Raw genomic sequence first — 25,905 nt, forward strand, 5'->3', positions numbered from 1 at the left:
AATAAACAGAACTGGTGCATATGGGGAACCGAAAAGCCCCATGTTGCAGTCCCATCGTCCCTGCATCCTCAAAAAGTTCTGGTCTGGGCCGCCATTTCTTCCAAAGGAATCATTGGCCCATTTTTCAGATCCGAAACGATTACTGCATCACGCTATCTGGACATTCTTCGTGAATTTGTGGCGGTACAAACTGCCTTAGACGACACTGCGAACACCTCGTGGTTTATGCAAGATGGTGCCCGGCCACATCGCACGGCCGACGTCTTTAATTTCCTGAATAAATATTTCGATGATCGTGTGATTGCTTTGGGCTATCCGAAACATAGAGGAGGCGGCGTGGATTGGCCTCCCTATTCGCCAGACATGAACCCCTGTGACTTCTTTCTGTGGGGACACTTGAAAGACCAGGTGTACCGCCAGAATCCGGAAACAATTGAACAGCTGGAGCAGTACATCTCATCTGCATGTGAAGCCATTCCGATGGACACGTTGTCAAAGGTTTCGGGTAATTTCATTCAGAGACTACGCCATATTATTGCTAGGCATGGTGGATATGTGGAAAATATCGTACTATAGAGTTTCCCAGACCGCAGCGTCATCTGTTGTTGATAATTGTAACTACTGTAATTTCGAAAGTTTGTCTGCCTGAAAATGTACTGTTGTCCCAAGCGTATTGCAACAAACGGTGTATTTCTATCGCTGCTCGTTTAGTTTGTATTGCCGTTTCAAATATACCGGTCATTTTTGAAACACCCTGTATATTAAGTGTGTGGGTGATAGCAAGTAGACATGAGGAATATAATTCTTAGCTGTGATCCATGTACAAAAATGGGCTGATGACTGTTGTCAAACTTACGAACTAGCTACAATTATTTGTCTGAATCTGAGCATCAGCAAGTGTACATATAACCCCTCTGCCCGAAATACACACTTCTACCACTAATACCGTGAACAATTTTTAAATTATCTCACTTCCTGCTGTCAGATAGTATTTTTGGTTTTGTAAAGTCCAGGAGCATCTTTCCTCCATATTGGGCTCCTTCAGTACTTCCAGCACACACTATTGACAGATCCCTCCCTCTGTAGAGACTTCTAGTGTTCATTCTGTCTGACAGATAATGAGTTACTGTTTTCAGTTGTTATGTGAACAGCTTTACTCTACTTTTCTAAAATGTCATGTTAATGTTCCTGTGTGCTGCGTTATTTCAGCCTACAGTTATTTCTGGTTTTTATTTCTGTTGTTGCTGTAATCTCCAGACAGAACCAACAGATTCTGTCACAACTTGAATTTTTCTGTTTTTATAAATAAATTTCGAAAGGGATTCACTTGTTGCCCAACTGATGTGTGTTAAAGCACCGCTTCTGGGGATTGGGAGGTGTGCTGGCCTTGAATTGAATCTGCCCAGCAGATTAAAGTCAAGGACCAGTGTGCCAGCCAGCCTGAACGTGATTTTTGAGCCGTCTCCCACATCCCACGAAGTGAACACTGGGCTGTTTCCAAGTCCCACTGCAGTTCCACAATTCACAATCATTTGGAAAATTTTTGCATACTTGCACATGATAACACTATTTGCAGGTAGTTGAGGGCAGGTGGGCAGTTGGGGCTAATGGGGTGGCGACAGGAAGAGCATCAGGCCACCCCTTAAATCATCGTGCTAAATCTGTTACTAACTATTGCGAGACAAAGGCACAAAAAAAGAAGAAGAAAAGTGTTCACTTGTGCATTGCAGTTTAATCACTCAATTTATCAGTTCCTCTGCAACACCAATTATTTCCCTTTTTGGTGTATATTTCATTTCTCTGTACTGTCCACATGACTGTCACTGTACACATCACTTTGAAGTTCATGGCAGTGGGTTTTTGCCATTGTAATATATTTTGTTGTTACTTCCTCTGCCATTCTACAAAGGATGGAAAAATGACTGCTTAAATGTGTCTGTGCGCATTATAGTTAGTCTCATTTTGTCCATTCTGTCCCTGTGGGAACAATACATAAGGGTTACGTTTCTAGATGCTGCACTGATTCTTGAATTTTTTGTTATAAGTTTTCGTGGTGTAATTGTCATCTGTCTTAAAGTGTATGCCATTTAAGGTTTTTAAATTAAACCATTGACTATTTTTGTTGCCCTTCATAGTATATGTTAAACATCTCGTATTTCATTTGGTATGGGTACCATACATTTTGACAGTATTCTAGAATGAGTCACGTGAGTGCAGACTGTATTTGTTGTTGTTGTTGTTGTTATTATTATTATTATTATTATTATTATTATTATTATTATTATTACCAAATAAACATTAGATGGCTCAGACTACATATAAATACTGTAAAGCTCAGTACATTGAAGCGCTTCATCTGGTGCTTCATGTAGACTCTTCATGCCATCAGGAAATGTCAGTGAGTGCACTCGCTCACAATGTGGCCCATTGTCTGAATAACACCACAGGTCCCTGTACTGTCAGTCCAAAAGCCCCACTTGTGCATGTTGTATTTGTACAGTCCTTATCCAATCCAGTATTGCAAGCTGTAGCCACACGCCCTTAGAATGATGAAAGCCTGGTTTGTGATTAAGTTTGTGGTTCCAAATTTTCTTGGTTTGCCACCCATGTTACCATTAAATGACCAGGTGGAATCTAATGGGAAGCCTTCGGACTCCTTCATTATCTGGTCTTGAGGATTTGAGGTATTTCCTAGGCAGTGAGAGAACATCATGGAGAGGGATTGATTCAGTTTTGCAAGCTTGCTTGTAAAGCTTGTTGAGACCCACCTTTTGGCAAAGGTGAGCTACACAGATCTTCAATAGTACTGGCTGCCACCATGTAGGTGTAATGTGACTGTGCTGCTAATGGTTCTCATAGGTGCATGCAAGTGAATGTCAACTTTCTCTTAGCATAAGCGCAGAGTATACCAGTGCAACGGATGGTCCACAGAGAACTGATTTATTTCCTCCCCCTGTACTGCCTGCCAACTTCGCTCACCAGGTTCATTCATTGTGGCACCAAAGCTAGTATCTATCATGGATGACAGACACTGTAATTGAGGGCAGCAGAGCAAAAGCAAAACTGTTGAACTCTGTTTCAATTGTGATTCACTGAAATTTTAGTCATTGGCTAGTGCTTTTCTGCATTTTGTTAATTGCACAGGTTTTCATTCCTGAATATTTAAAGCAAGTTGACAATATTTTCACCACTCAAATATCTCTTCAAGATCTGTCTGGGCATTTGGGCAGATTGTTTCAGATAGTACTTCATTATAGGTAACTCCACACCTATAAAAAAGCTAAGTTTACTATTAACACAGGTCATTAACATACTTCATCAACAGCAAGTGTCCCGACACACTTCCCTTGGGCATGTATGAAATTACTTCTACAAATGTTGATCACTCTTCGTCCCACATAACGTGCTGCATCTTCTGTACCAAGAAATCTCTAGCCCCATCATGTATCTTGTTCGACACACCATAAGATTGTACTATCATTAATACATGCTGGTGTGGCACAGAGTCGAGTATTTTTCAGAAATTGAGAAATACTGCATTGACCCAATTGCTTTGAATCATGGCTTTTAGGATGTCACAAGAGGAAAACACAAGCTAGATTTGATCAGCATTTTCAAACTATACACTAGTTGACATATTCTGGGATTCAACATCAAATGGAGGTGAACAATATTGACTAGAAAAGTTTCATGGATCACTTTTGCTAAGTTAATCTAGATTTGTGTTATGTGCTTCTTCCTACCACCAGGTACTATTAGACTGAAGATGTACAATCTACTATGAGTAAAGCAGAGGCTGCAAATTCCACATAGAATTTGATACCTCTGGGGCTTTGTTCCATGTTAGTGATTTCAGTTTGTTTCTCAACACCACTGGTAGTAACACCATTATTACTCGCCTTAACAGTTGTGGAAGAGTTCAGCTGGGCCCATACTTCTGGATTTAGTTTTGTGAAGGAACACTTACAAACAGAGTTAAGTATTTTTGTGTTTGCTCTTTTAATTTTGGTTCCCATGTCATTCATGAGTGTCAGGATGCTAACTACAGCCAGCCGGAGTGGCCGAGAAGTTCTAGGCGCTGTAGTCTGGAGCCACGTGACCGCTACAATCACAGGTTCGAATCCTGCCTCGGGCATGGATGTGTGTGATGTCCTTAGGTTAGTTAGGTTTTAGTTGTTCTAAGTCTAGTAGGGGACTGATGACCGCAGAAGTTAAGTCCCATAGTGCTCAGAGCCATTTGAACCTCCTTTATATACTGACTGTGTCTTCACTGGCAAGCTTAACATACAACTAAAATTTAAGTTTTTGTGACAGGTCTTTTGGTAAAATTCTGCAATGGTAATCTTTGAAAATTTCACACATTGCCCTTTTGACATCCAAAGGTGTTTCAATCAGCATCTCCCCATCTATAGTCACCAAGCAAGGTGGCGCAGTGGTTAGCATACTGGACTCGCATTCGGGAGGACGACGGTTCAATCCCGCGCCCGGCCATCCTGATTTAGGTTTTTTGTGATTTCCCTAAATCGCTCCAGGCAAATGCTGCGATGATTCCTTTGAAAGGGCACAGCTGACTTCCTTCCCCATCCTCCCTAATCCGATGAGACCGATGATCTCGCTGTTTGGTCTCTTCCGTCACACAATCCAATCCAATCCAATCCCATCTATAGTCCTATGTTTTTTTTGCAACTATTTTGATGTAGTCCCTGTCTCCTCAGCAGTTTCTTTACAGAGCGTGCAGACCATTGTGGATCCTTCTCACCATGAACTGTTCTTCTAAGGAGATGTGATTTCTTTCACCATCCTTGTCCATTTCAAATTTCACTGTGTTTCTGATTCCATGTTTTTAACATGACATTAAGTCTTAATTTTTCTATCTTTAAAAAGATGTCCTTTAATAAATTTTCTTTCTTTCTTCAGATGGACAGAAGAGAAAATAGTGAATCGTATCCTAAGCAAGGAACTCGATATTACGATTAGTTTTAATTTCGTGCAAGTTTTGTCAAGGCTTGACTACTAGAAGATTGGCTGGGGCCCCAGTGTCATGGCACTTCTTTCAGCCCTCCAAGTTCAAATGGATCAGTTTTGTTACTTGAACAATAACATTTGATGTTCTGTGGCTATATTCTTTTTTTGATGCAAATCTAATCAGATCACATCATTGATGAAATTCATTGTGGCCAGTGAGACTCACATAAAAAGAAAAGCATATCCTATGCAGTAAATGATCGAAAAGAATATCTGTTACTCATACCTCCATGTTTAATGGATTATGAATTGGATCTGCAGCTTCTCTAAGACCTTATGTGGAAAGCTTTATCAGGAAGGTTTTGCAGTAGGTAAATACAATATACTGTAATCAGAAACAGATTGCTTATGCAACTAGAGCTTGTCCAGTGCTGTTTACTCAAAAAAGTAAAGAAAACTCAGTGTGAGGAAGCTAATTTTGGCTTTCACTACTTTGCTCTCCAATATTTTCGATGCAGTTTCTGAATTTGATTATGAGAGCAAGTGCTGCCTCAAGCTGTCTGTGCACAGTGCAGTAGCATAATATCACATTCATTGTGGAATCATTTACTGCTGATAGTGATGACTATTTTAATAACTTTTCTGTAATTAAATTGTGCTAAATCGAAAGAAAAAGTGTTTGTCAAAGTTTCAAGACAGTGAAGTAAGGGTTTTCGGAGATATTAAGATTGGTGTGTGTGTGTGTGTGTGTGTGTGTGTGTGTGTGTGTGTGTGTGTGTGTGTGTGTGTGTGTGTTCAAATTCTTCTTTATTTACATTTGAGGAGAGTAATTTCAGAAAAAACTGGTGGTATGCAAATTATAGCAAGATCTGTGTAGGTTAACTACAGTCTTGTTTGGTGTTATGATTTTGAGATTAAGTCCTTGACATTAAAACATTACAATCTGTTGTGCCTTTTGACTATTGTAACATAAATAATTCAGCCACAATCCATATAGGGAAGATTCTCTAAGAGTACACTGGCATGTGCCTTGCATCTTTAAAAATTTTGTTTAGGTTTCTCTTGGAAGACAGGTGCCCTCAGAGGCTCTGTATTCGTTTGCAGAGTATGGGCTTGGTGATCCTGGGGTTCCTGAGCTGGGGAGCGGTAAGTGCCACCAATCCCCTGATGCCATAAGGTCCAGGCATACTTCAGCAACCACTGTACAGTGCGGCAGTGGAACTTCGTGTCTCACAGGGAATGGAGTTCTTGGCTTGACTGTCCAGATTGAGAGGACGGAATAAACCTCTGTAAGAAAGACCTCAAGGTTTGATTAGCGCTGATGAGATGCATGACTGTTAAGATGGAAAAGTTGTTAGCAGGAAACCTCTGGGGAACCTGCTGCACCTCATTTGTGTAAGGCTTACCTAGACACGTGGGGCTCTGTCCAGATGGACTTTTATTTCCCTAGATGCTTGTGGGACAAAGATGGATCCTTTGAAGTTTTCTCTTCCACCTCCCAGCGGAATGGGTTGCCCAGTGGTAGGTACCAACACCCAATCAAATGAGACAGCTCGTGTAGCCAGTACTCCTGATTCAGGAGTGAAATCTAAGTGTTTCAGGTTTTGTAACAGAACACATGCTGGCAGTCAGAATATGTTTTTGATAGCAGCTTTGAGAAAGTTTCTCCTATCTGTATTAAGAAAAGGTTAGAAGGCATTGCTAGATGCTTAAAATCCCTTGAGCGATTGCACAGTGAAACACTGTTGATGGAAGCTGCAAGTTCCCAACAAGTTAAGAACCTACAGAAAGCGCAGTGCCAAGGGAATTTGCCATCGAAACAACTTCACACCACCTTGAATTATAGCAAAGGTATTGTGACATGCAGAGATCTGGTGGACATTCCCAAGGAGAAACTGAAAGATGAGTGGGCTCCAGAAGGAAATAAGAAAAGGGTGGATGGGGATCTTGTAAAGTGTGATTTATATTGTGATGTCTGATTGCAAAAAACTTCCTGAGCATGTTAAGGCAATTTCCTCCGTCTAAGCAACTGGCCATATGTACCCAACCTAATGCGGTGTTTAAATGCCAGCACTTTTTGCATACTACTCCGGGATTTCACAGAGAAGCTACTTGTGGCAAATGCCATAAGGCTACCCACGAAGTTGTCCCTCGTTCATCTCCCTTGAAGTGTTTGAATTGCTGTGGAGGTCACCCTGTCTTGAGTTGGGACTGCAACATGTATCTGGAGAATGGAAGATTACAACAGTTTAATACTGCAAACCACATCCCCTGTAAAGACAAAAAATGTATGAAACCATGCAGCCCCCAACAGGTGTCAGAAGTTCAGAAAAAACGTGCTTGCCGACATTGTGGAGCTCCCTGCCCACCAGAGCTGCCACTACTACAGCCACAGTTGTGGCTGCAAAGTCTACGCAGAATGTCCATCACAGACGGAATCAGGCAGTAAACAGTGTGACAGTGTCGACATAACCCACTGTGACACCTCTCTAGATTCTACTTTAGAGGCGATGGAACTCGATGTCGAGCTGGGGCAGTCATCTCACCCCAACTGAGCCTCTTCCAATTTTGGGCTCAACTGCACAGCAGAAAGTCAGGATGAAAGTGCTACCTACATGATAGATGGCTCACATCCACCAGTGGAACGTTAATGGGTTCAGTACACATGTGGAAGAACTGATGCTCTTGGTAAGGAAACACTCCCTGTGTGTGTGTTTGCAGGAAACACATTTTAAAGCATCTCATGTCCCTTTGTTAGGGGGCTATAAACTCTGTTGCAAGGACTTCCTGACTGCGGAAATGACCAGGGGAGGGGTTGCAGTGTTTGTCAGTAATGCACACCACTCCTCTGCTCTTCCCTTGGCTACTCACCTGCAGGCAGTTGCAGTTGAAATTCATAAATGTCAGAGGATTACAGTTAGCTTGCTGTAATTACCTCCACTAGATGCAGCAGGCTCTGAGGCTCCCACAGATCTTGTGGAACAACTCCTCCAGTCATTTCTTCTCTTGGTAGACTTCAGTGCCCATCATGCCCTATGGGGCTCGATCCCTATTTGACCTTGGGGTCGGATTTTAGAGAGCCTCCTGACATCTCATGAGCTGTGCATCTTAAACCTGATACTTCCACTTATTTCTGTAATTCTACTGAGTCATTCTTGGCCATCGATCTATCTCTCTGATCTCCATCCTCACCGACTCTGTTCACTCTGAGGTTATTGGCAACTTTCATTCCAGTGACCACTTCCCAATCCACATTCACCTACTGGTTGGGGCACTAAGTATGAGAAGTCACTGAAATGGGTGGTCAGCAGGTCTAACTGGATGCTGTACAAGCAGCTGGCTGTGTGTGAACATTGCAACAGTATCCAAGAGTGGGTGGACCACATCACACAAGTGAGCCATTGTGCTCCTGACTTATCCATTCCAAAATCCTCAGGTCATCTTAGGAGGTGACCTGTACCTTGGAGGACAGATGAATGACATTCAGCAATCTGGAACAGGCATTGGCTCTTCAGTGATTTAAATGCCGCCCTACAACTGACAAGCTCGTAGCGTTTCGAGTTGTGATAGGCAAAGCTCGATGCGTGATTAAGGAGAGCAAGAAAAGATCATGGCAAGCATTCCTGGACTCTATCAACCATTCCACTTGTTCTACAAAAGTATGGGAAGCCATCAGGAGGCTTTTGGCAAATGCAGTTGTTTACCAATAGCAGCAGTGCTGAAACAGGGATGTCTCCAAACACCAACCAGAGACTTTGCTTAGAAGCTGGCAGAGAATTTTGCAGAAAATGCTGCAAGTGCCAGGACCTGTAATTTTGTTGCTACCAGGTAACTGGAGAGAGGGAAGAACTGGACTTCAGATCCAACAATTCTGAGACTTACACTACCATTTCCCCATGTGGGAGCTGGAATCAGCTCTGTGTGAGACTCATGATACTACACCCAATCACAACTAGATCCGGCACTACATGATTCAACTTTTTTCCTACAGTTAGAGAAATTCTCCTCAGACAGGCAACTTCCCCAGCTTGTGGAGGGAGGCAATTCTGATACCTCTCCTTGAACCAGGAAAGGAATGCACATTTCCCTCTACTTATAGGAATATTGCTGTTATGAGCTATTAGGAAAGATCCTGGAATGAATGGTTAACCGTTATCTTGTCTCCTTGTCTCCTTAGCCACTTTCTTTGTAGATTCCACAGACTTCGGTCCACAGTTGACAACCTGACACCATTAGAGGTGGTTATTCAGCAGTCTTTCCAACGCAAACATCACTGTATTGGCATTTTCTTTCACACCTGTAGGGCATATGACACTATTTGGCCACCTCCACATCTTCTTAAGGTCCGTTCAGTCTCTACGATTTTGTAGGACCCAAGTTGGTGACATGCTGTCATATCATTTTGAGCAGGAGAATAGAGTCCCTCATGGCAGTGTTTTAAATGTCACCCTCTTTGCCATAGCCATAACAGTGTCACATCTGTGGTAAGGAGTCCTGTGCAGTGCTCCTTATTTGGGGATGATTGATTCCAAATTGTGATTGCCACACCTGAGAGACCTGAAAGCCGGAAACCTGAAGGCACTGAACATCTTAATGTGTCATAGCTACAGGTCTTGGAGAGCAGATAAGGCCCATCTGCTCCAGTTTTATAGGGCTTCCATGCATTCGCAGCTGGTCTATGGGTGCACATTGTATGAATCGGAGAGGCTTACATATGTGAAGATCATTGACACTGTCCAACATGAAGGGATTCATCAGGCCATGGTTGTTTGTAGGGCCAGTCCCAGACCCAGTCTCTATGCTGAGGCCAGGGAACCGTCACTCATCATCCAGCGGGAGCTCCTCATGGTGTGTCAAGCATATAAGTTCCTCACAGCTCCAACTTCACCCACATACCATATTGTTTTTTGGTTGCTCGTTCGCCTCTGGAACGCCTTTTCTCCAATTGTCCACATGCCACAATGCCATTTGGTATCTGCATGCACCATGTGCTGGAGTCACTTTGTGTGAAGCAAGTACAACCCCATCTGCTACCCGGGTTACTGCAGAGGCCCCAGTGTAATTTTAGATTTGATGCAGTACGAAAGAGATTGCACTCCTCCTCCTGTTTATAATGTGATGTTTTCTGACATTTCATTTGAGCATCACAACTATGTAGTTGTCTTTATGGATGGGCCTAAGCAGGGGGCTCTGTTGGTTGTTCTGTTCTTTTGCTGAATCGTATCCTCAAAGTCCTACTGCCTCAAGAATTTACTATCTTTGACGCAGAATTATATGTGATCTTGCGGGCACTGGAGCAGATGCGTCATTCTTCCAGTGCTAAATTTCTTGTCTGTTCTGATTCTCCTGAGTGTCCTTTACTCTCTCTGACAGTTGTACCCAGCAGATAAAGTAATCTAGAATATCCAGGATACTCTTCTCCAGTTTCAACAGCTGGGGAAGGAGCTGTCTTTCTGCTGGGTAACAGGGTACACGAGTATTGCGGGAAATGAAAGGACAGATGCAGCAGCCAATGAGGCATGTCGTGATCCTCAGTTCTTTCACTGTGCCATCCCCCAGAATGTTATCACCTCTCTGTTGAGGTACAAAGTCATGCGTCAATGAGAAGACAAGTGGCTTGAAGTGACCGACAGTAAGGTCCATGAAGTAAAGCCCACAACTTGGCCATGGCACACCTCCTTCCAGCCATTCCGAATGAACTAGGCCCGTCTTACTCATCTTCGCATAGAACACAGCCCTGTGATGCATGGCCTGCTAGAGGACCCTCCAGTATGTGGTACTTCTGGCATACAAATCACTATGTTCCACATTTTATTGAACTGTGTTTTATTTTCTGACCAGCAGGCCATCGTGGATTTGCCGCTGGATGTGCCCTCTATTTTGTGTAACATCCAAACGAATGTGGTTTAAGTTTTAAAGTTTTGTGAATTGTTGCATATATTTCCCAAGATTTTAAGGAGATGGGTTTAATGTGTTAAAACTGGATCACCCATGTCTTTTGTAAGTGATCAGCCATTCATTTACCTGTGCATTTCTTTTAGCTCCTTTGTCGTTTTATTTGTGTTTTAATCTACTGTATTTCACATTTTAATATTTCTTCGTTGTGGTAGCGTGTATGTTAACATTTTGCTATTTTACCCACAGTCCCCTTTTTTGTGTGTGTGTGTGTGTGTGTGTGTGTGTGTGTGTGTGTGTGTGTGTGTGTGTAAGGGTGCTGATAATCTCGCTAAGCTCAAAAAAACGCGCTCACACACACACACACACACACACACACACACACACACACACACACACACACACACACACTTGGAGGATAGTGCTTTTTACTGGGCTTCACTCTAGAAAAGGTTCCCTATTACTAGAAAACTAATCTGATAGTGCAAAATTGCAAATGGAAAGGCAATGCCAGTTTTAATTAACAGGAGTAGTATGATTACCAGAGGCAGCTACAGACGCTAGCTATTCAGTGCAATGTGTTACCTATGCCTTTTTACCATAGCAAAATCTGCCTATGTGCACCACCAATGAAGGACTCGGGCTTATCAGTTGATACTGTCTCCATATACTAAATTGTCTGCTTTGTATATGACAGAACTTCAAATTCATGATTATTTGTACAGAACTGCAAAGTTAGTACAATTAATAGGTCATGTTTGCTATCTGACAACATCTCCACATCTCTCTACACTCTGGAGTTGATGTAATAGAACTTTGCTAAATGTTCAGAGCGATTCGTCTGAGGCTTCGGGTTAGGAACTTTGTTGTAACAGTCAAGTGAGTCAGTATGAAGTTCTTAATGACTGTCTTCCACAATGTCATCCATGTTAAATACTGTGACAAGTGTAGATTTTGGGTGTGATGAACTGATTTACTCTATTATTACTGGATCTATGTCTACATCCACATGATTATTCTGCTATTCACAATAAAGTGCCTGGCAGAGGGTTCAGTGAACGACCTTAAAGCTGTGTCTCTACCATTCACTCTCAAATGACGTGCGAGAAGAATGAGCACTTAAATTTTTCTGTGCGAGCACTGATTTCTCTTGTTTTATTCATGATGTTCGTTTCTCCCTATGTAAGTGTATGCCAACAGAATGTTTTCACTATCGGAGGAGAAAACGTGATTGAAATTTCGTGAGAAGATCCTGTCGCAGCAAAAAGTGCCTTTGTTTTAACGATTGCCACTCCAATTCATGTATCATGTCTGTGGCATCTCTCCTATTTCGTGATAATACAAAACGAGCTGTCCTTTTTTGGACTTTTTCAATGCCATCCGTCAATCCCACCTGATGTGCATCTCACACCACACAGCAATACTCCAGAATAGGGTGGACAAACATGGTGTAAACAGTTTCTTTAATAGGCTTGTAGCACCTTCTAAGTGTTCTGCCATTGAATCAGTCTTTGGTTTGCTCTACCCACAACATTATGTATGTGATCGTTCCAATTTATGTTATTTGCAATTGTAGTCCCTAAGTATTTAGTTGAATTTACAGCCTTCAGATTTGTGTGACTTATCACATAATCAAAATTTAGCGAATTTCTTGTATTACTCATGTGAATAACTTCACACATATCTTTATTCAGGGTGAATTGCTACTTTTCACACCATGCAGGTATCTTATCTAAATAATTTTGCAATTCATTTTGGTCTTCTGATGACTTTACAAGATGGTAAATAACAACTTCATCTTCAAACAATGTGAGATAGCTACTCAGATTGTCTCCCATGTCGTTAATATAGATCGGGAACAATAGAGAGCCTATAACACTTCCTTGGGGAACGCCGGATATTACTTCTGTTTTACTCGATTACTTTCTGTCTATTCTTGTGAACTGTGACCCTTCTGACAGGAAATCACAAATCCAGTCGCACAACTGAGGCAATATTCCATAGGCACGCGGTTTGGTTAGAAGGTGCTTGTGAGTAACAGTGTCAAAAGCTTTCTGAAAATCTAAAAATATGAAATCCCTTTGACATCCCCTGTCAATGACACGCATTACATCATGAGGGTAAAGAACTAGGTGTTTCACAAGAACGATGTTTTCTGAATCCGTGCTGACTGTGTCAATAAATCGTTTTATTCAAGGTACTTCATAATCTTGGAACACGGTATTTGTTCCTAAACCCTACTGCAAATCGACGTTAGTGATACGGGGCAGTTATCCAGCAGATTACTCCTATTTCCCTTTTAGGGTATTGGTGTGACTTGAGCAATTTTCCAGTGTTTAGATACAGATCTTTCTATGAGCGGGCTGTTGCATATAATTGCTAAATATGGAGCTATTGTATCAGCATACTCCGAAAGGAACCTGACTGGTATACAATCTGGACCAGAGGCCTTACCTTTATTAAGTGATTTAAGCTGCTTTGCTACATTGAGGGTATTTACTGCTATGTTGCTCTTCTTGGCAGTTGTTCTTGATTGGAATTCAGGAATATTTACTCTGTCATTTGTGACTTAACCATTATAATCACACAGTGAAGGTATTGATTGCATCTTGCCTCTGTTGTGCTTTATATAAGACAAAAATGTCCTTGTGTTTTCTGACAGATTTCGAGACAGAGTTTTGTTGTGGACATTATTAAAAGTGTCTCACTTTGAAGTATGCGCTATATTTCTGATTTCTGCAAAACTTTGCCAATCTTGAGGATTTTGCATTCTTTTAAATGTGGCACTTTTTTTTCGTTGCTTCTGCAACAGTGATCTGACCCATTTTGGATACCATGAGGGGTCAGTACCATCACTTATAAATTTATATATCAATTACCGTAGATACTCTCCCTTTGAAATTATTCCACAACTTTTCTATGCTTATATGATCAGATTGGAAGGAGTGGAGACTGTCTCTTAAAGAGATGTTAAGAGCATTTTTTTTTTTTTTTTTTTTTTTTTTAAATAGACATACTTTTGAGTTTCTTTTTGATGGGTGTGGGTGCTACACTATTTGGCCTAGATGATACGCTCTACTTCAGGGCAGACAGCTTTGATGACTGAACTTTACCAATGGATACTTACCAGGTAACTCTTCCCCTTTTACCTATGGCGTTTGCAAACTCTGAAAGGCAGCAGTTGACCTTTAGATTCCAAGGTCATTTCTTTGTCACTTTCTGTCCCAGCTGCAGTCTGACAGACTGCTACATTTAAATAGCCATAAAATTGCATTCAGCTATTTCACTGTAACAATTCAGTCTTTTATGTAAAACGTTACACTAACACCACAAAAAAATATGTTCAAATACATTTTACAGTTAATTTTTTATGAAAAAATGCATTTATACAAAAAATGCACAAAATGAACATAATATTATATGATAATGTTAATGCTTCGGAAACTCAAATATGCTGGAACCTAAATTTTACTTGTAGCTTTATTTTTATTGTTTATTATATATGTAATAATAAAAACAAAAAATTGCCATAAAACATTCAAAAGTATCAAAATTACACTAGTATTTTTCAGGATTTTAGTTTCCTTCTCAGACATTTACTTCGCACTCGCTGTAAACTTTTGTAGAGAAATAAAGTTTGATTGGCTTCTTGCAACTATGACAAATATAAGATGTTTTTCTCTCCTTTTTTATGTCACAGATGGAGCATGTAATGCATTTTTCTAATTGTTCTACGACAGCTTCTGGTCTTGGTTCTGCCTCATTCAAAATATGACGAGTGGATCACAAAGTTCATAGGGCATGTGATAGTTGTTGATTTGCTTTTTATCTTTGGTTGTGAGAGGTTTTGACTAAATGTATTTCCAGCAGAATCTTTAGCTAAAGATAGAGATTCTTCTACATGTCTGTCATCATCACTTTGATCACTGGTTTCATTCAAGGAATTCTCAGGTGCCAAAACAAATTCATTTTCACTTTCACGCTGTTCCTATTATGGATTATGTCCACTTCCAATTTCATTGTCACCATCTAATCCAACGTCACTTCCTAAACTTTCCTCAAACCATTTCAAAACAGTATCCTCAAAGTCAGGGTCTGTAACAAAAACAGCAGGTGGCTACTGAATCTAGAATGCAAAGTCCCAGGTGTGGTTCGCAGTCTACGAGCATGAATGAAGCAGTAATAATATAGGTAAACATAACATTCAAGTGGCTACTGGCAAGGGAAACCACGGCAGCTTCTAGAAAGTACAACTGGACAATGATGTAATCTCCTACCCTACCACTATGTATTAGCAACAGAATAACAGTGCATGCTAGCGGTCTGAGAGACCGTACCTGAGACATTAAGGAGTAATGTGTCTGTCTTACTCTCACTCAGTTTGAAAGTGTAGAGGACTTGGTCATCGTGATTGTGAAAATATTTCTTTAAGAATATAATACCAGTCTATAAAATTAGTGTTACAGTTATTTAGTAGAAAGTATTGCCTGTCTTCCTAGTGTGAACCTGTGTTACAGAGCTGCTGCAATGTGTAGATTACAGTTTTCAGGCAGACACCTGAGTGGGAAGCAATGGTAATGATTTAGCTGGACAGTTACCTAGCTGTGAACGTCACTACAGTGGAGACTGAACAAGAAACATTTCTTTCAGTACCAGTATCTCCAAATTCAATTTACACAACATTACTCTTGTTTTTATCCCATTCCCACATTGCATCCCTGGGTAAGAAATCTGCTAACTGTTGATTTTAGGTCTAATATTCTTCATTCAGCTGCCTGTAGCTTGCAGAAATTTCAAATTAAGTAATTCTTCTTGAGATTGTGAACATGATATTCATTAGATATATACTGTGAATTTATTGTTAAAGTTCATCTCCAAAGTGAGTCACATACAGGGATTGAACAAAAATACGGAAACATCGCAAATGCTTGCTTCAACACAAATGTAGATACCAGTGGAAAAACATCATTGCAGACAAAAGTTTTTGTTGAGTGATCATGACAGGTGCTCATCTATGACAATTGTGATGAAAAATAAGAGGATGACAGCTGCAGAACTGAAAGCTGCACTTGCTAGCCCGGTCAGCACCAAAATGGAACTGCATAATGAGTTAAAATTCCAAACCATTTGTCAGTGATGCAATTGCTTGTAACAGGAAAACTTAGTGCTGAAGCCATAAAACCTGTACTGTAAAACAACTGGAGAAAGTAATGTGGTCAGATGAGTCCTTTTTCAGACTGTTTCCAAGTTCTGGTCACTTTAGGTCCCAAGAGTGAAAACTGGTGGGGCTTTGGTGATGATTTGGCCAGCCATAATGTGGTATTCCATGGATACTCTGGTTGTTCTCCAAGGTTACTTTACTAACAATGATTATGTGGCGATTTTGGTTGATTAGCTTCATTCCATGGTACTATGTTTGCTCCTAAATGGTGATGCTGTGCTCCAAGACAACAGCCCCCCCCCCCCCCCCCCCCCCCCATCCTCTTCAAACAGCTGACATTGCCCAGGATTAGTTTTGTGATCAAGATGATGAATTGTTGCTATTCCTCTCACTACAGCAGTCACCAGTTTTCAAAATTATTTAGTGTGTCTGGCCTATTTCAGAGATCTATGTTAGACAGTATTATTATCTGAAAGACGAAAGCATCCATTCGATTTGCTACCCATTACTTACTTGGTGTCCAAAAATTAAGCAGGACAAAAAAAATGAGAACATACTTCTAGAGAAGGGTGTCAAAGGGTGTAGGGGGCCAAGTTAAAGCTAAATAACAAAAAAATTGCTGCTTGGAACTGTCCAGAAGATGAAATAAGGGAAGTTCTGGCACAGATAAATCTTATTTAAGGAAAAACTCATCCACAGCAACAGAACAGTTAATTGGAATTATGTTTACTCCTAGTTGCCAAATATTTCTATCAGCAATTTGACGTTTTCTGTGTGAGGTAATCACCTTTATTGCATGCAATGCCATTCTTGGTATAGAGCTTTCAAGCGATGTTGATGAGTCATGGTAGGTGCTGAAGGGCCATAGTTTGTCCCTCCAATGCATTTCTGAGGTGCTGTACAGGATTCAAATATGGAAAACTTACTGGCAATTCATATAAATAAAGTTATCAAGAGTTTCTCAAGGCAAACGGTGAATTTTTTACTAGTTGTGCCTCAGGAACATACCATTTGGAGTCTGAGATTAAACATCTGAAGTACATGTTCCATAGAACAGTTACAGTACTTAAGGTGCTCTCCAAGAAACACTTAGATGCCCAACAGTCATGAAATAATCTGCATATCGCACTCCACTGTATGAGGCATCATGTAGTAAAATGGGTAGAGACTTGAGCAAACAAGGCTTGAGTAAGAACAGTCTTGGCCTCAGGATCATTGGACTTTTATAACATTACTTGTCAGAGTGCAAGCAGCTCCTCCATTCAGCCCAGCCTTTATAAGTCTTGAATGTTGTGGAGGGCATCAAAAATGTATTAAAAATGAAGATTTGGAAAATTAGTGGTTGCGAAGCACATACCCACTAATAATGTATTATTATGTTTGATGAAAAGAAAAGTCTTTAATGTATCAACTTACAGGGTCTTTTTATCACCAAAAGAGTCATAGACGTTAGAACATGCAAGAGTAACTTTAATTAAGACATCATCTGTAACTTTAATGATGCCACAGAAGGTGATATTTAAAGATGAGACAACAGAGAAATTTGACCAGTTGTTTACATTCCAGTTGGAGTGGTGGTATCACTGGCACCCTTCCATTGCAGACGTTGACACAGTGTCTGCCAGTACAACATCAGGTTAACAAACTTGAAGTGTATTCGCAGTTGCGAATATAGACAACCATCAGCTATATAATGGAATGATGACAATGAAAATTTATGTCAGACCAGGACTCAAACCCAGATTTTCGCTTATCGCAAGTAGACACCTTACCATTTGGCTATCTAAACCTGACTCATGCCAGACCCAAACTTCCATATGTCATCAACCGTGTATGTCTACAACCTGTACTTGTACATCCATTACATATATTCTCATACAGAGGAGACATTTTACTTCAGAGTCACTTGCTTGGTGTTGGCGATGTTGCGGTGCCTGTGTTATTTTGAATTACGATGCAATTTTCATTCAGATCTGCATGCATGTTTGAAGGAACATTGCATTGTAATTCAGAATAACAAAGTCTCTGCAATATTGTATCATGTCAGGTTAATAGTGTCAAAGGTATTATTTATAATGAAAAGGCCATCACGGCAGCAGTTGCTCCCATATCTACATCACTACTCTGCAGTTCACAGTTAATTGCTTGCAGAGGGTTCACAGAACCACTTTCAGATTGTTTATTGACCATTCCAATCTCAAATAGGACATCGGAAAATTGAACACCTGAATCTTTCCATGCGAGCATAGATTTCCGGTGTTTTATTACAATGATCATTGCTCCTTATTTAGGTGGACATCAAGAAAATGTTTTTGTGTTCAGAGGAAAAAATTGGTGATTCAGATTTTCAGTTGTCAATTTTGAATCCTGTCATACAACTCATGCTGAACTAGCAGTTAATCTGCATTTTATATAAGTATCTTTTTGGTTTTCTTATAGTCTTTGTTTTGTCAGCTGGTTAATAGGTACTCCTTTTCTATCTCAAATATTTTAAATATTAGTTTATTAGTTTCAGTTTCAATATTATTTCTTTGTTTCTATAGGAAACAGTTGATAACATATTCTGAATTGCAGGCACAATCATGCACCGATAAAGAATTTGGAAAAATCTGTTTCTAAATGTGAAGGACAGTGGTTTTACAAAAACATAAAAGTTCAGTTAGGTTTGGTGGTCCAGGTGAACAAATCTCGTATGAAGAAAGATAAATGTGTAATTGTAGAACGATGTATTCTGAGCATTTGATTTCTGTAACAATTCTATGTTGGCTGTGTGCATAATCATTTAATCTCTGTTATTGGTAACCCACTACAACATTTGTTTGTGTGATGTAAGCTGTATAAAGCATATAACAGTTAATTATCCTGTCTGCATGTGCTAATAATAATGTTAATCACTAATGCGACTGACGTTGTGAAGTTTACTTCCAGTTTAATGCACACTTTACTCTGTTATGAGACAAAGGAATGGACACACTGTAGTTTTTTGTAAATTCGCATTTCTATTCATTACAGTTCTTGTCTTGCGAACTTTGCATACAAGTAAAACATAAGTAGCCCAATCTTTAGTAGTCTACAAATAATCTAATTGTCAAACATCTCTCTAAGAACACTTTGTATTAAATATTTTGGCCTTTCCTGTATATCTGATCTTTTTTACAGAAACACTGTGTTATATATTTTCACAAATCCCTTGTGTAGAGCATGCAGGTCAAATTACTGTTTGTATATAAGTAGTTCTATTGAAATGACAGTATTTTTATTACATGGTCATTTGTCTTTTGTAATTTTCTTTTTCTCATCAAAACCGCAAATTTCAGGCTGAAGTTTCCGTAAGTATCATTCTAGCCTACTGGCAATTCTTGTTTAATTTTTGTTGCTGAAGGTAGTTGGCTTTACTACTGAAACTACAGTAAGCTGTTTTCCTTCTTATTTTATACCCTGGACCTTTTTTTTGTAATTTGTAGACAGGGTTGCTTTTTAAAAAATAATCTGTTACATAAAAATACTGACTTATGGCTGACTTGAAATTGAAAGTGGTCTCAATAACGAAAAAAAAAAATTGTTTATGTGAAGGATGTGTTGTTGTTAATTTGTGTAGCAACCTAAATATAGAGCTTATCATATAGATCTTTATTGCTGACGTTTTACAGACTAATGTTTGACATTTCCAACTAAACTACTTTATTTCAGTAAAGGCTTTTTCTTGGGAAGAAAAGCATGATGATACTATAAGCTAATGTCTTAATAAGTAATTGCATTATTTCTGTTTAGAAATGTATGAGAATGGTGTTTTTTTTTGTCTTTTTTTTTCTTTAGATCGTCAACAGGAAGCATGATTACCGACCCTTCTTAGCATTGTTTTTCATTTTCTTTATTTTTGTACTGCTGAATTGATGACAGTGTACACAGTGCCTCCTTAATTATTAATATATTAGTATATAACATTTTATTTCATGAAACTAATAGTTGCAGCAGATGTATCAAATACATGTAACCACACTTTATTTCCTTTTAATAATAAGTTTTGTGTCATCCTCACTTTGTGCATCAGCTAATGAAGATGTTAAATGAAATGTGTTTTGTTTCCATTATTCGGTATCTTGCTTATTAAATTTCTACTGATGGGACTGGTATTTTGAAATAAAACAAGGACTAAAACTATGGAGTCTCTGCAAATAAATTGTCATTACAAGAAACCAGAGATAAGGCAATAATTTTGGCACATCTGTGCATTTATTTTCCAAACATATTTCTCATTTCATTTTGTGTTGTTGGATGTGTATAATAGGATGATATAAACTGGCACATTTAATGCTAGAGAAATAGTGTTACTAGATATTCGTCTTGTGGTGTTGCAGTTTTTCTTATGCCCTTGCTTGCTATGAAAAACCCAGCGAGTATTCTCAATTTTTCAGCTTTCGTCTTGCTCAATAATGGTTGAGCATGTCACTGATGAACCCAGACATTATGATAACCACCCAGCATGAAACTGAGTGAGGCTTGATGGAATTATAGGCTTGTGAGGAATGTATATAAGCAGAGATGAATGGGGATTAACTGTAGCTAAAAGGGGAAATGCACTGACATGTGTGACTTCGATAAATGACAGTGTGTTAAGGCCCAGCACCTAACAATTCTGTCTTGGTTGTTTGTGTGATAATGTCATGAGCTTCTGTGGAAAATGATTAATGGGTGTGTGGTGAAACCACAAGTAGCTGACAAGGTGTTGAACAGTCATGCCTCATCATAGAATGTGAAGGTCAGAGGCTTGCTTGCTCTGCAAAGCAGGATAGGCTGTGATGTGTAGTAGATTTAATGACTGAGTACAATAATGGTCCAGACGCAAGTGTTTTGGAGCACACATTGTTGAACATGTGATTCCTAACTAGACAGCCCACTATGTTTCATTGTTGACTCAACAAGTTTTCATTTCTATTACAGTGAACACTGAATTATCGAGATTAGACCACAGATCAATGGAAGTGTGTCACCTGGTCAGATGAGTCATGTTTCTTGTTATGCCCGATCGATGGTTATATCTGGATACACCGTTGTCCATATGAATGGTTTCTCAAATGTGCACCACATGAAGGACACAGCTCGTTAGAGAGCCACATTATGCTATGGAGGACATTAAACTAAGCTTCCGTTGGACTTGTGATGATAATCAAAGGCACTGTGATGACCAGTGGACCAAATGAACATTATTGTGGACCACCTATGTCCCTTCTTGTTTGATTTCTTTTAACAGTAATGATGTCGTCTAGCTGCATAACAGACAGTCTTCATTTACATTTAGGCTACATCAGTACTCTGCAGTACACAATTAAGTGCTTGGCAGAGGGTTCACTGAACCATTTTGACTATTTCTCAACTTGTCCACTCTCGGATAACACAGTGGAAAAATAAATGCTCTAATTTCTCTTATTTATTATGATGGTAATTTCACCCTATATAGGTGGAAGTCAGCAAAATATGTTCACCAGAATCACCTGCAGTTTGAGGAGAATGATAGTGAACTCATTTTAATATCTTAGTCACCAAATTCGTCTCATCTGAATGAAGTCGAACACATCTGGTATGTTACCAGGCACCAGCTCCGCCGACTTTTAGTCTGTGGGAAATGCCTGATTTGTGCTTAGACATCTATTGCTATATGCTTCTGGAAACATATCAATCACTTGTTGAATCCATAGCACTCAAAATCTGCCCCCTATTGCATTCTAAAGATGGACCAACACATTATTAAGCAGATGATCATAATGTTTTGTCCCATCAAAATACTGACATTTGCTTCTGTTGATTCCAAAATATTGCGATTTGTGGTTCTTTGTGCATGATTGGTGTTTCCTTGTGCATAACCAATCATTCGTGATGTACTTACATTGTCGAATACATGCACAACAGGTGTCAAATACACTTTTACATGTCTTTCAATAGATGCACACAACTTGATTAGGCTCATATACAATGACTTTCAAGTATTATTTACAAGAACGCTGAAAAACTCCATGGTCAGTGTATTGATTAATTCTGGAATTATGATAATATCCTTCTTGTGTGTTCCACAGTGACTTCTACTTTGTACAGCAGCCTTAGAAAACAGCAATGTGTGTCCTTTGCCACTAAACAGTTATAAGGATAATTCCAAAAGAGACTGAACAACAGCCTGCAAGCCATGTTCTTAAAGAATTGTAGCAGAAAATGCATCCTTCTTTTGCTGCATGAAGTCCTATTTACTAAAACATACATTTATTTTCTGTGTGTGTTTTTGTTGCCAGTGTACCCATGGGAAAATGTTGGTGTCGGTAACAACTATTAATAAACATTTGCATGTGTAGTGTAGCAGTGTGTGAGAAAGTAGTGCTCAAGAAATTGTATGTCTATTGGAATTTCATGTCTTAAGTATAATTCTTGAAAGGTATTTAGTAGGAGATCAAATAAGGGTTTCTAAAATAAAATCTGATGTATAATAATATGCGCATTGTATGGTACGTGAGCTGTTGATATTCTATGCCCATGTCCAACAAATAAGGGATATAACTCAAAGGTTTATTAACATACAAAATTGCTGAGTAGCCTTCTAATGTACTAACTTACATAACAGATGTTGTTTCACAATATTTATAATATTTATCTCTCCTTAATATGGGACATTTGTAGTATTTTTTTTTTTTTTTTTTTTTTTTTTTTTTTTTTTTTTTTTTTTTTGGAATTACAGTTTGGGCATTAGTTGCCAGCAAGTTACATTTAATCGGTTATTTTACCTTCAGAAGGTAAAATTCCAGTACTGCCAATACACACATTTAAAAGCACATAAAAATTATGCCTAGCTTTTGAAACTGTTAATTCCTTCCTCAGTTTGGATGGTAGGATATATTGGAAAGTAGGGCAGTTCACTAAGACCCCTAAGATGAGAGTACCCACATGATTTCTTATTTTTTTTACAGTTTCCTCAAGTGTATTCTCATTTTGTTGCCGTATGCCAAGAATTGTCTTACACGTTTGAGCATAATACTATTTTCATTTTTTCTGTTTTATCTTAATAATGAAATATTTATTAATCTCCACAGAAGGAAGAGGATAATAAGAGGTTCCTCTCTTGTTTTGTTTTTACATTTTCGTACATTTTGCAAAAACAGTCTGTCTCATCTCTCTTTCAACCGTTTCAATGTGATAGTTGTGCATTTTGTGTGGATTTTTCCTTTGGAAACTGCTATATGTTTCCTTGAATCTCGTTAGTTCTATCTTTTATTCACATTACTGTCAGAAATAAATGATTAAAAATAAAATTAAAAGACACTGTAATTATTAATCTTAAATTCACCTCTAGGTGGCAACAAGAATAATGAAATTTCTAATCGACAATTTTGGAGTTAGCAATTTGTTTGGACGTGAAAACTATGAATTTTATGCACGTATCACAGGAAGGATTTTGAAGGTTGAAGACGACTGGATATTTAGTTTCCGTTACCCTCCAGATACACTAGCATCACGTAAGTATTAGAACACATACTATATCAGTGGTTACTTTGAATTTCTTTGTAACTGTTAAGAGTAGTATATATAAAAAGAGCATGGTTTGTTAAAAGTGTATATGTCTTACAATTTACTCTGTCCATCACAGTAAGTTGAAAATTAATATATTTTCCACTTGTGATTTATATACCACAAAGCGGGGTGACTTTAAACATTTTAAATTAAATTTTGTTAATTAAATAGGAACTTCTCAAGATATTGACATGAAACTTTTTGGGAAGTTGGAAGAGGTGTTGCTGAATATGATGAAGCACGGTACACATTTTTATCCACCATGCTTAGTTTATTTATTTATTTAATTTTTCACTGTTCAATTTCACTCCAAGGGCCGACGTCCCTTTGAACATGGACACATTTGCCTATTCTGTGGGAGTCATGCCAATTACTATTAAACAAAACCCCTATCATATGAAACAGTATGATATTTTGATATGAATATAATAGAGGGAAACATTCCACGTGGGAAAAATATATCTAAAAACAAAGATGATGTGACTTACCAAACAAAAGCGCTGGCAGGTCGATAGACACACAAACAAACACAAACATGCACGCAAAATTTGAGCTTTCGCAACCGGCTGTTGTTTCTTCAGGAAATAGGGCAGGAGAGGGAAAGATGAAAGGATGTGGGTTTTAAGGGAGAGGGTAAAGAGTCATTCCAATCCCGAGAGCAGAAAGACTTATCTTAGGGGGAAAAAAGGATAGGTATACACTCGCGCGCACACACGTCCATCCGCACATACACAGACACAAGCAGACATTTGTAAAGACAAAGAGTTTGGGCAGAGATGTCAGTCAAGGCGGAAGTACAGAGACAAAGATGTTGTTGAAAGATAGGTGAGGTATGAGCGGCAGCAACTTGAAATTAGCGGAGGTTGAGGCCTGGCGGATATCGAGAAGAGAGGATATACTGAAGGACAAGTTCCCATTTTCGGAGTTCTGACAGGTTGGTGTTAGTGGGAAGTATCCAGATAACTCGGGCGGTGTAACACTGTGCCAAGATGTGCTGGCCGTGCACCAGGGCATGTTTAGCTACAGGGTGATCCTCATTACCAACAAACACTGTCTGCCTGTGTCCATTCATGCGAATGGACAGTTTGTTGCTTGTCATTCCCACATAGAAAGCTTCACAGTGTAGGCAAGTCACTTCGTATATCACGTGGCTCTGCCTTTGATCGTGTACACCTTCCGGGTTACAGGTCTGGAGTAGGTGGTGGTGGTAGGAGGATGCATGGGACAGGTTTTACACCGGGGCCGGTTACAAGGGTAGGAGCCAGAGGGTAGGGAAGGTGGTTTGGGAATTTCATAGGGATGAACTAAGAGGTTACGAAGGTTAGGTGGACGGCGGAAAGACACTCTTGGTGGAGTGGGGAGGATTTCATGAAGGATGGATCTCATTTCAGGGCAGGAATTGAGGAAGTCATATCCCTGCTGGAGAGCAACATTCGGAGTCTGATCCAGTCCCGGAAAGTATCCTGTCACAAGTGGGGCACTTTTGTGGTTCTTCTGTGGGAAGTTCTGAGTTTGAGGGGACGAGGAAGTGGCTCTGGTTATATGCTTCTGTACTAGGTCGGAAGGGTAGTTGTGGGATGCGAAAGCTGTTTTCATGTTGTTGGTGTAATGATTCAAGGATTCCGGACTAGAGCAGATTCGTTTGCCACGAAGACCTAGGCTGTAGGGAAGGGACCATTTGATATGGAATGGGTGGCAGCTGTCATAATGGAGGTACTGTTGCTTGTTGGTGGGTTTGATGTGGACGGACGTGTGAAGTTGGCCATTGAACAGATGGAGGTCGACGTCAAGGAAAGTGGCATGGGTTTTGGAGTAGGACCAGGTGAATCTGATGGAACCAAAGGAGTTCAGGTTGGAGAGGAAATTCTGGAGCTCATCTTCACTGTGAGTTCAGATCATGAAGATGTCATCAATAAATCTGTACCAAACTTTGGGTTGGCAGGCCTCCTTCATGAAATCCTCCCCACTCCACCAAGAGTGTCTTTCCGCCGTCCACCTAACCTTCGTAACCTCTTAGTTCATCTCTATGAAATTCCCAAACCACCTTCCCTACCCTCTGGCTCCTACCCTTGCAGCCCCCCAGTGTAAAACCTGTCCCATGCACCCTCCCACCACCATCTACTCCAGTCCTGTAACCCGGAAGGTGTACACGATCAAAGGCAGAGCCACGTTTGAAAGCACCCACGTGATTTACGAACTGACATGCCTACACTGTGAAGCTTTCTATGTGGGAATGACCAGCAACAAACTGTCCATTCGCATGAATGGACACAGGCAGACGGTGTTTGTTGGTAATGAGGATCACCCTGCAGCTAAACATGCCCTGGTGCACG

General features: G+C 39.7%; 1 protein-coding gene across 10 annotated transcripts in view; it reads left to right on the top strand.

The window, feature by feature from the left end:
• The window catches only part of LOC126353893 (rho GTPase-activating protein 20-like), a 171,875-nt gene that overhangs the window by 41,297 nt on the left and 104,673 nt on the right, over positions 1-25,905 (top strand). For all 10 annotated transcript variants that reach the window (XR_007565229.1, XR_007565230.1, XM_050003114.1 and 7 more), the window contains one exon: positions 23,355-23,517. Coding sequence is in view for 8 of the 10 variants with exons in the window: in XM_050003114.1 (XP_049859071.1) it covers positions 23,355-23,517 (163 nt within the window). In the remaining 2 variants the exon portion in view is untranslated. The remainder of the gene's footprint in view (positions 1-23,354; positions 23,518-25,905) is intronic.

Source organism: Schistocerca gregaria, chromosome 3 (assembly GCF_023897955.1).
Source record: "Schistocerca gregaria isolate iqSchGreg1 chromosome 3, iqSchGreg1.2, whole genome shotgun sequence".
Lineage (NCBI taxonomy): Eukaryota > Metazoa > Arthropoda > Insecta > Orthoptera > Acrididae > Schistocerca > Schistocerca gregaria.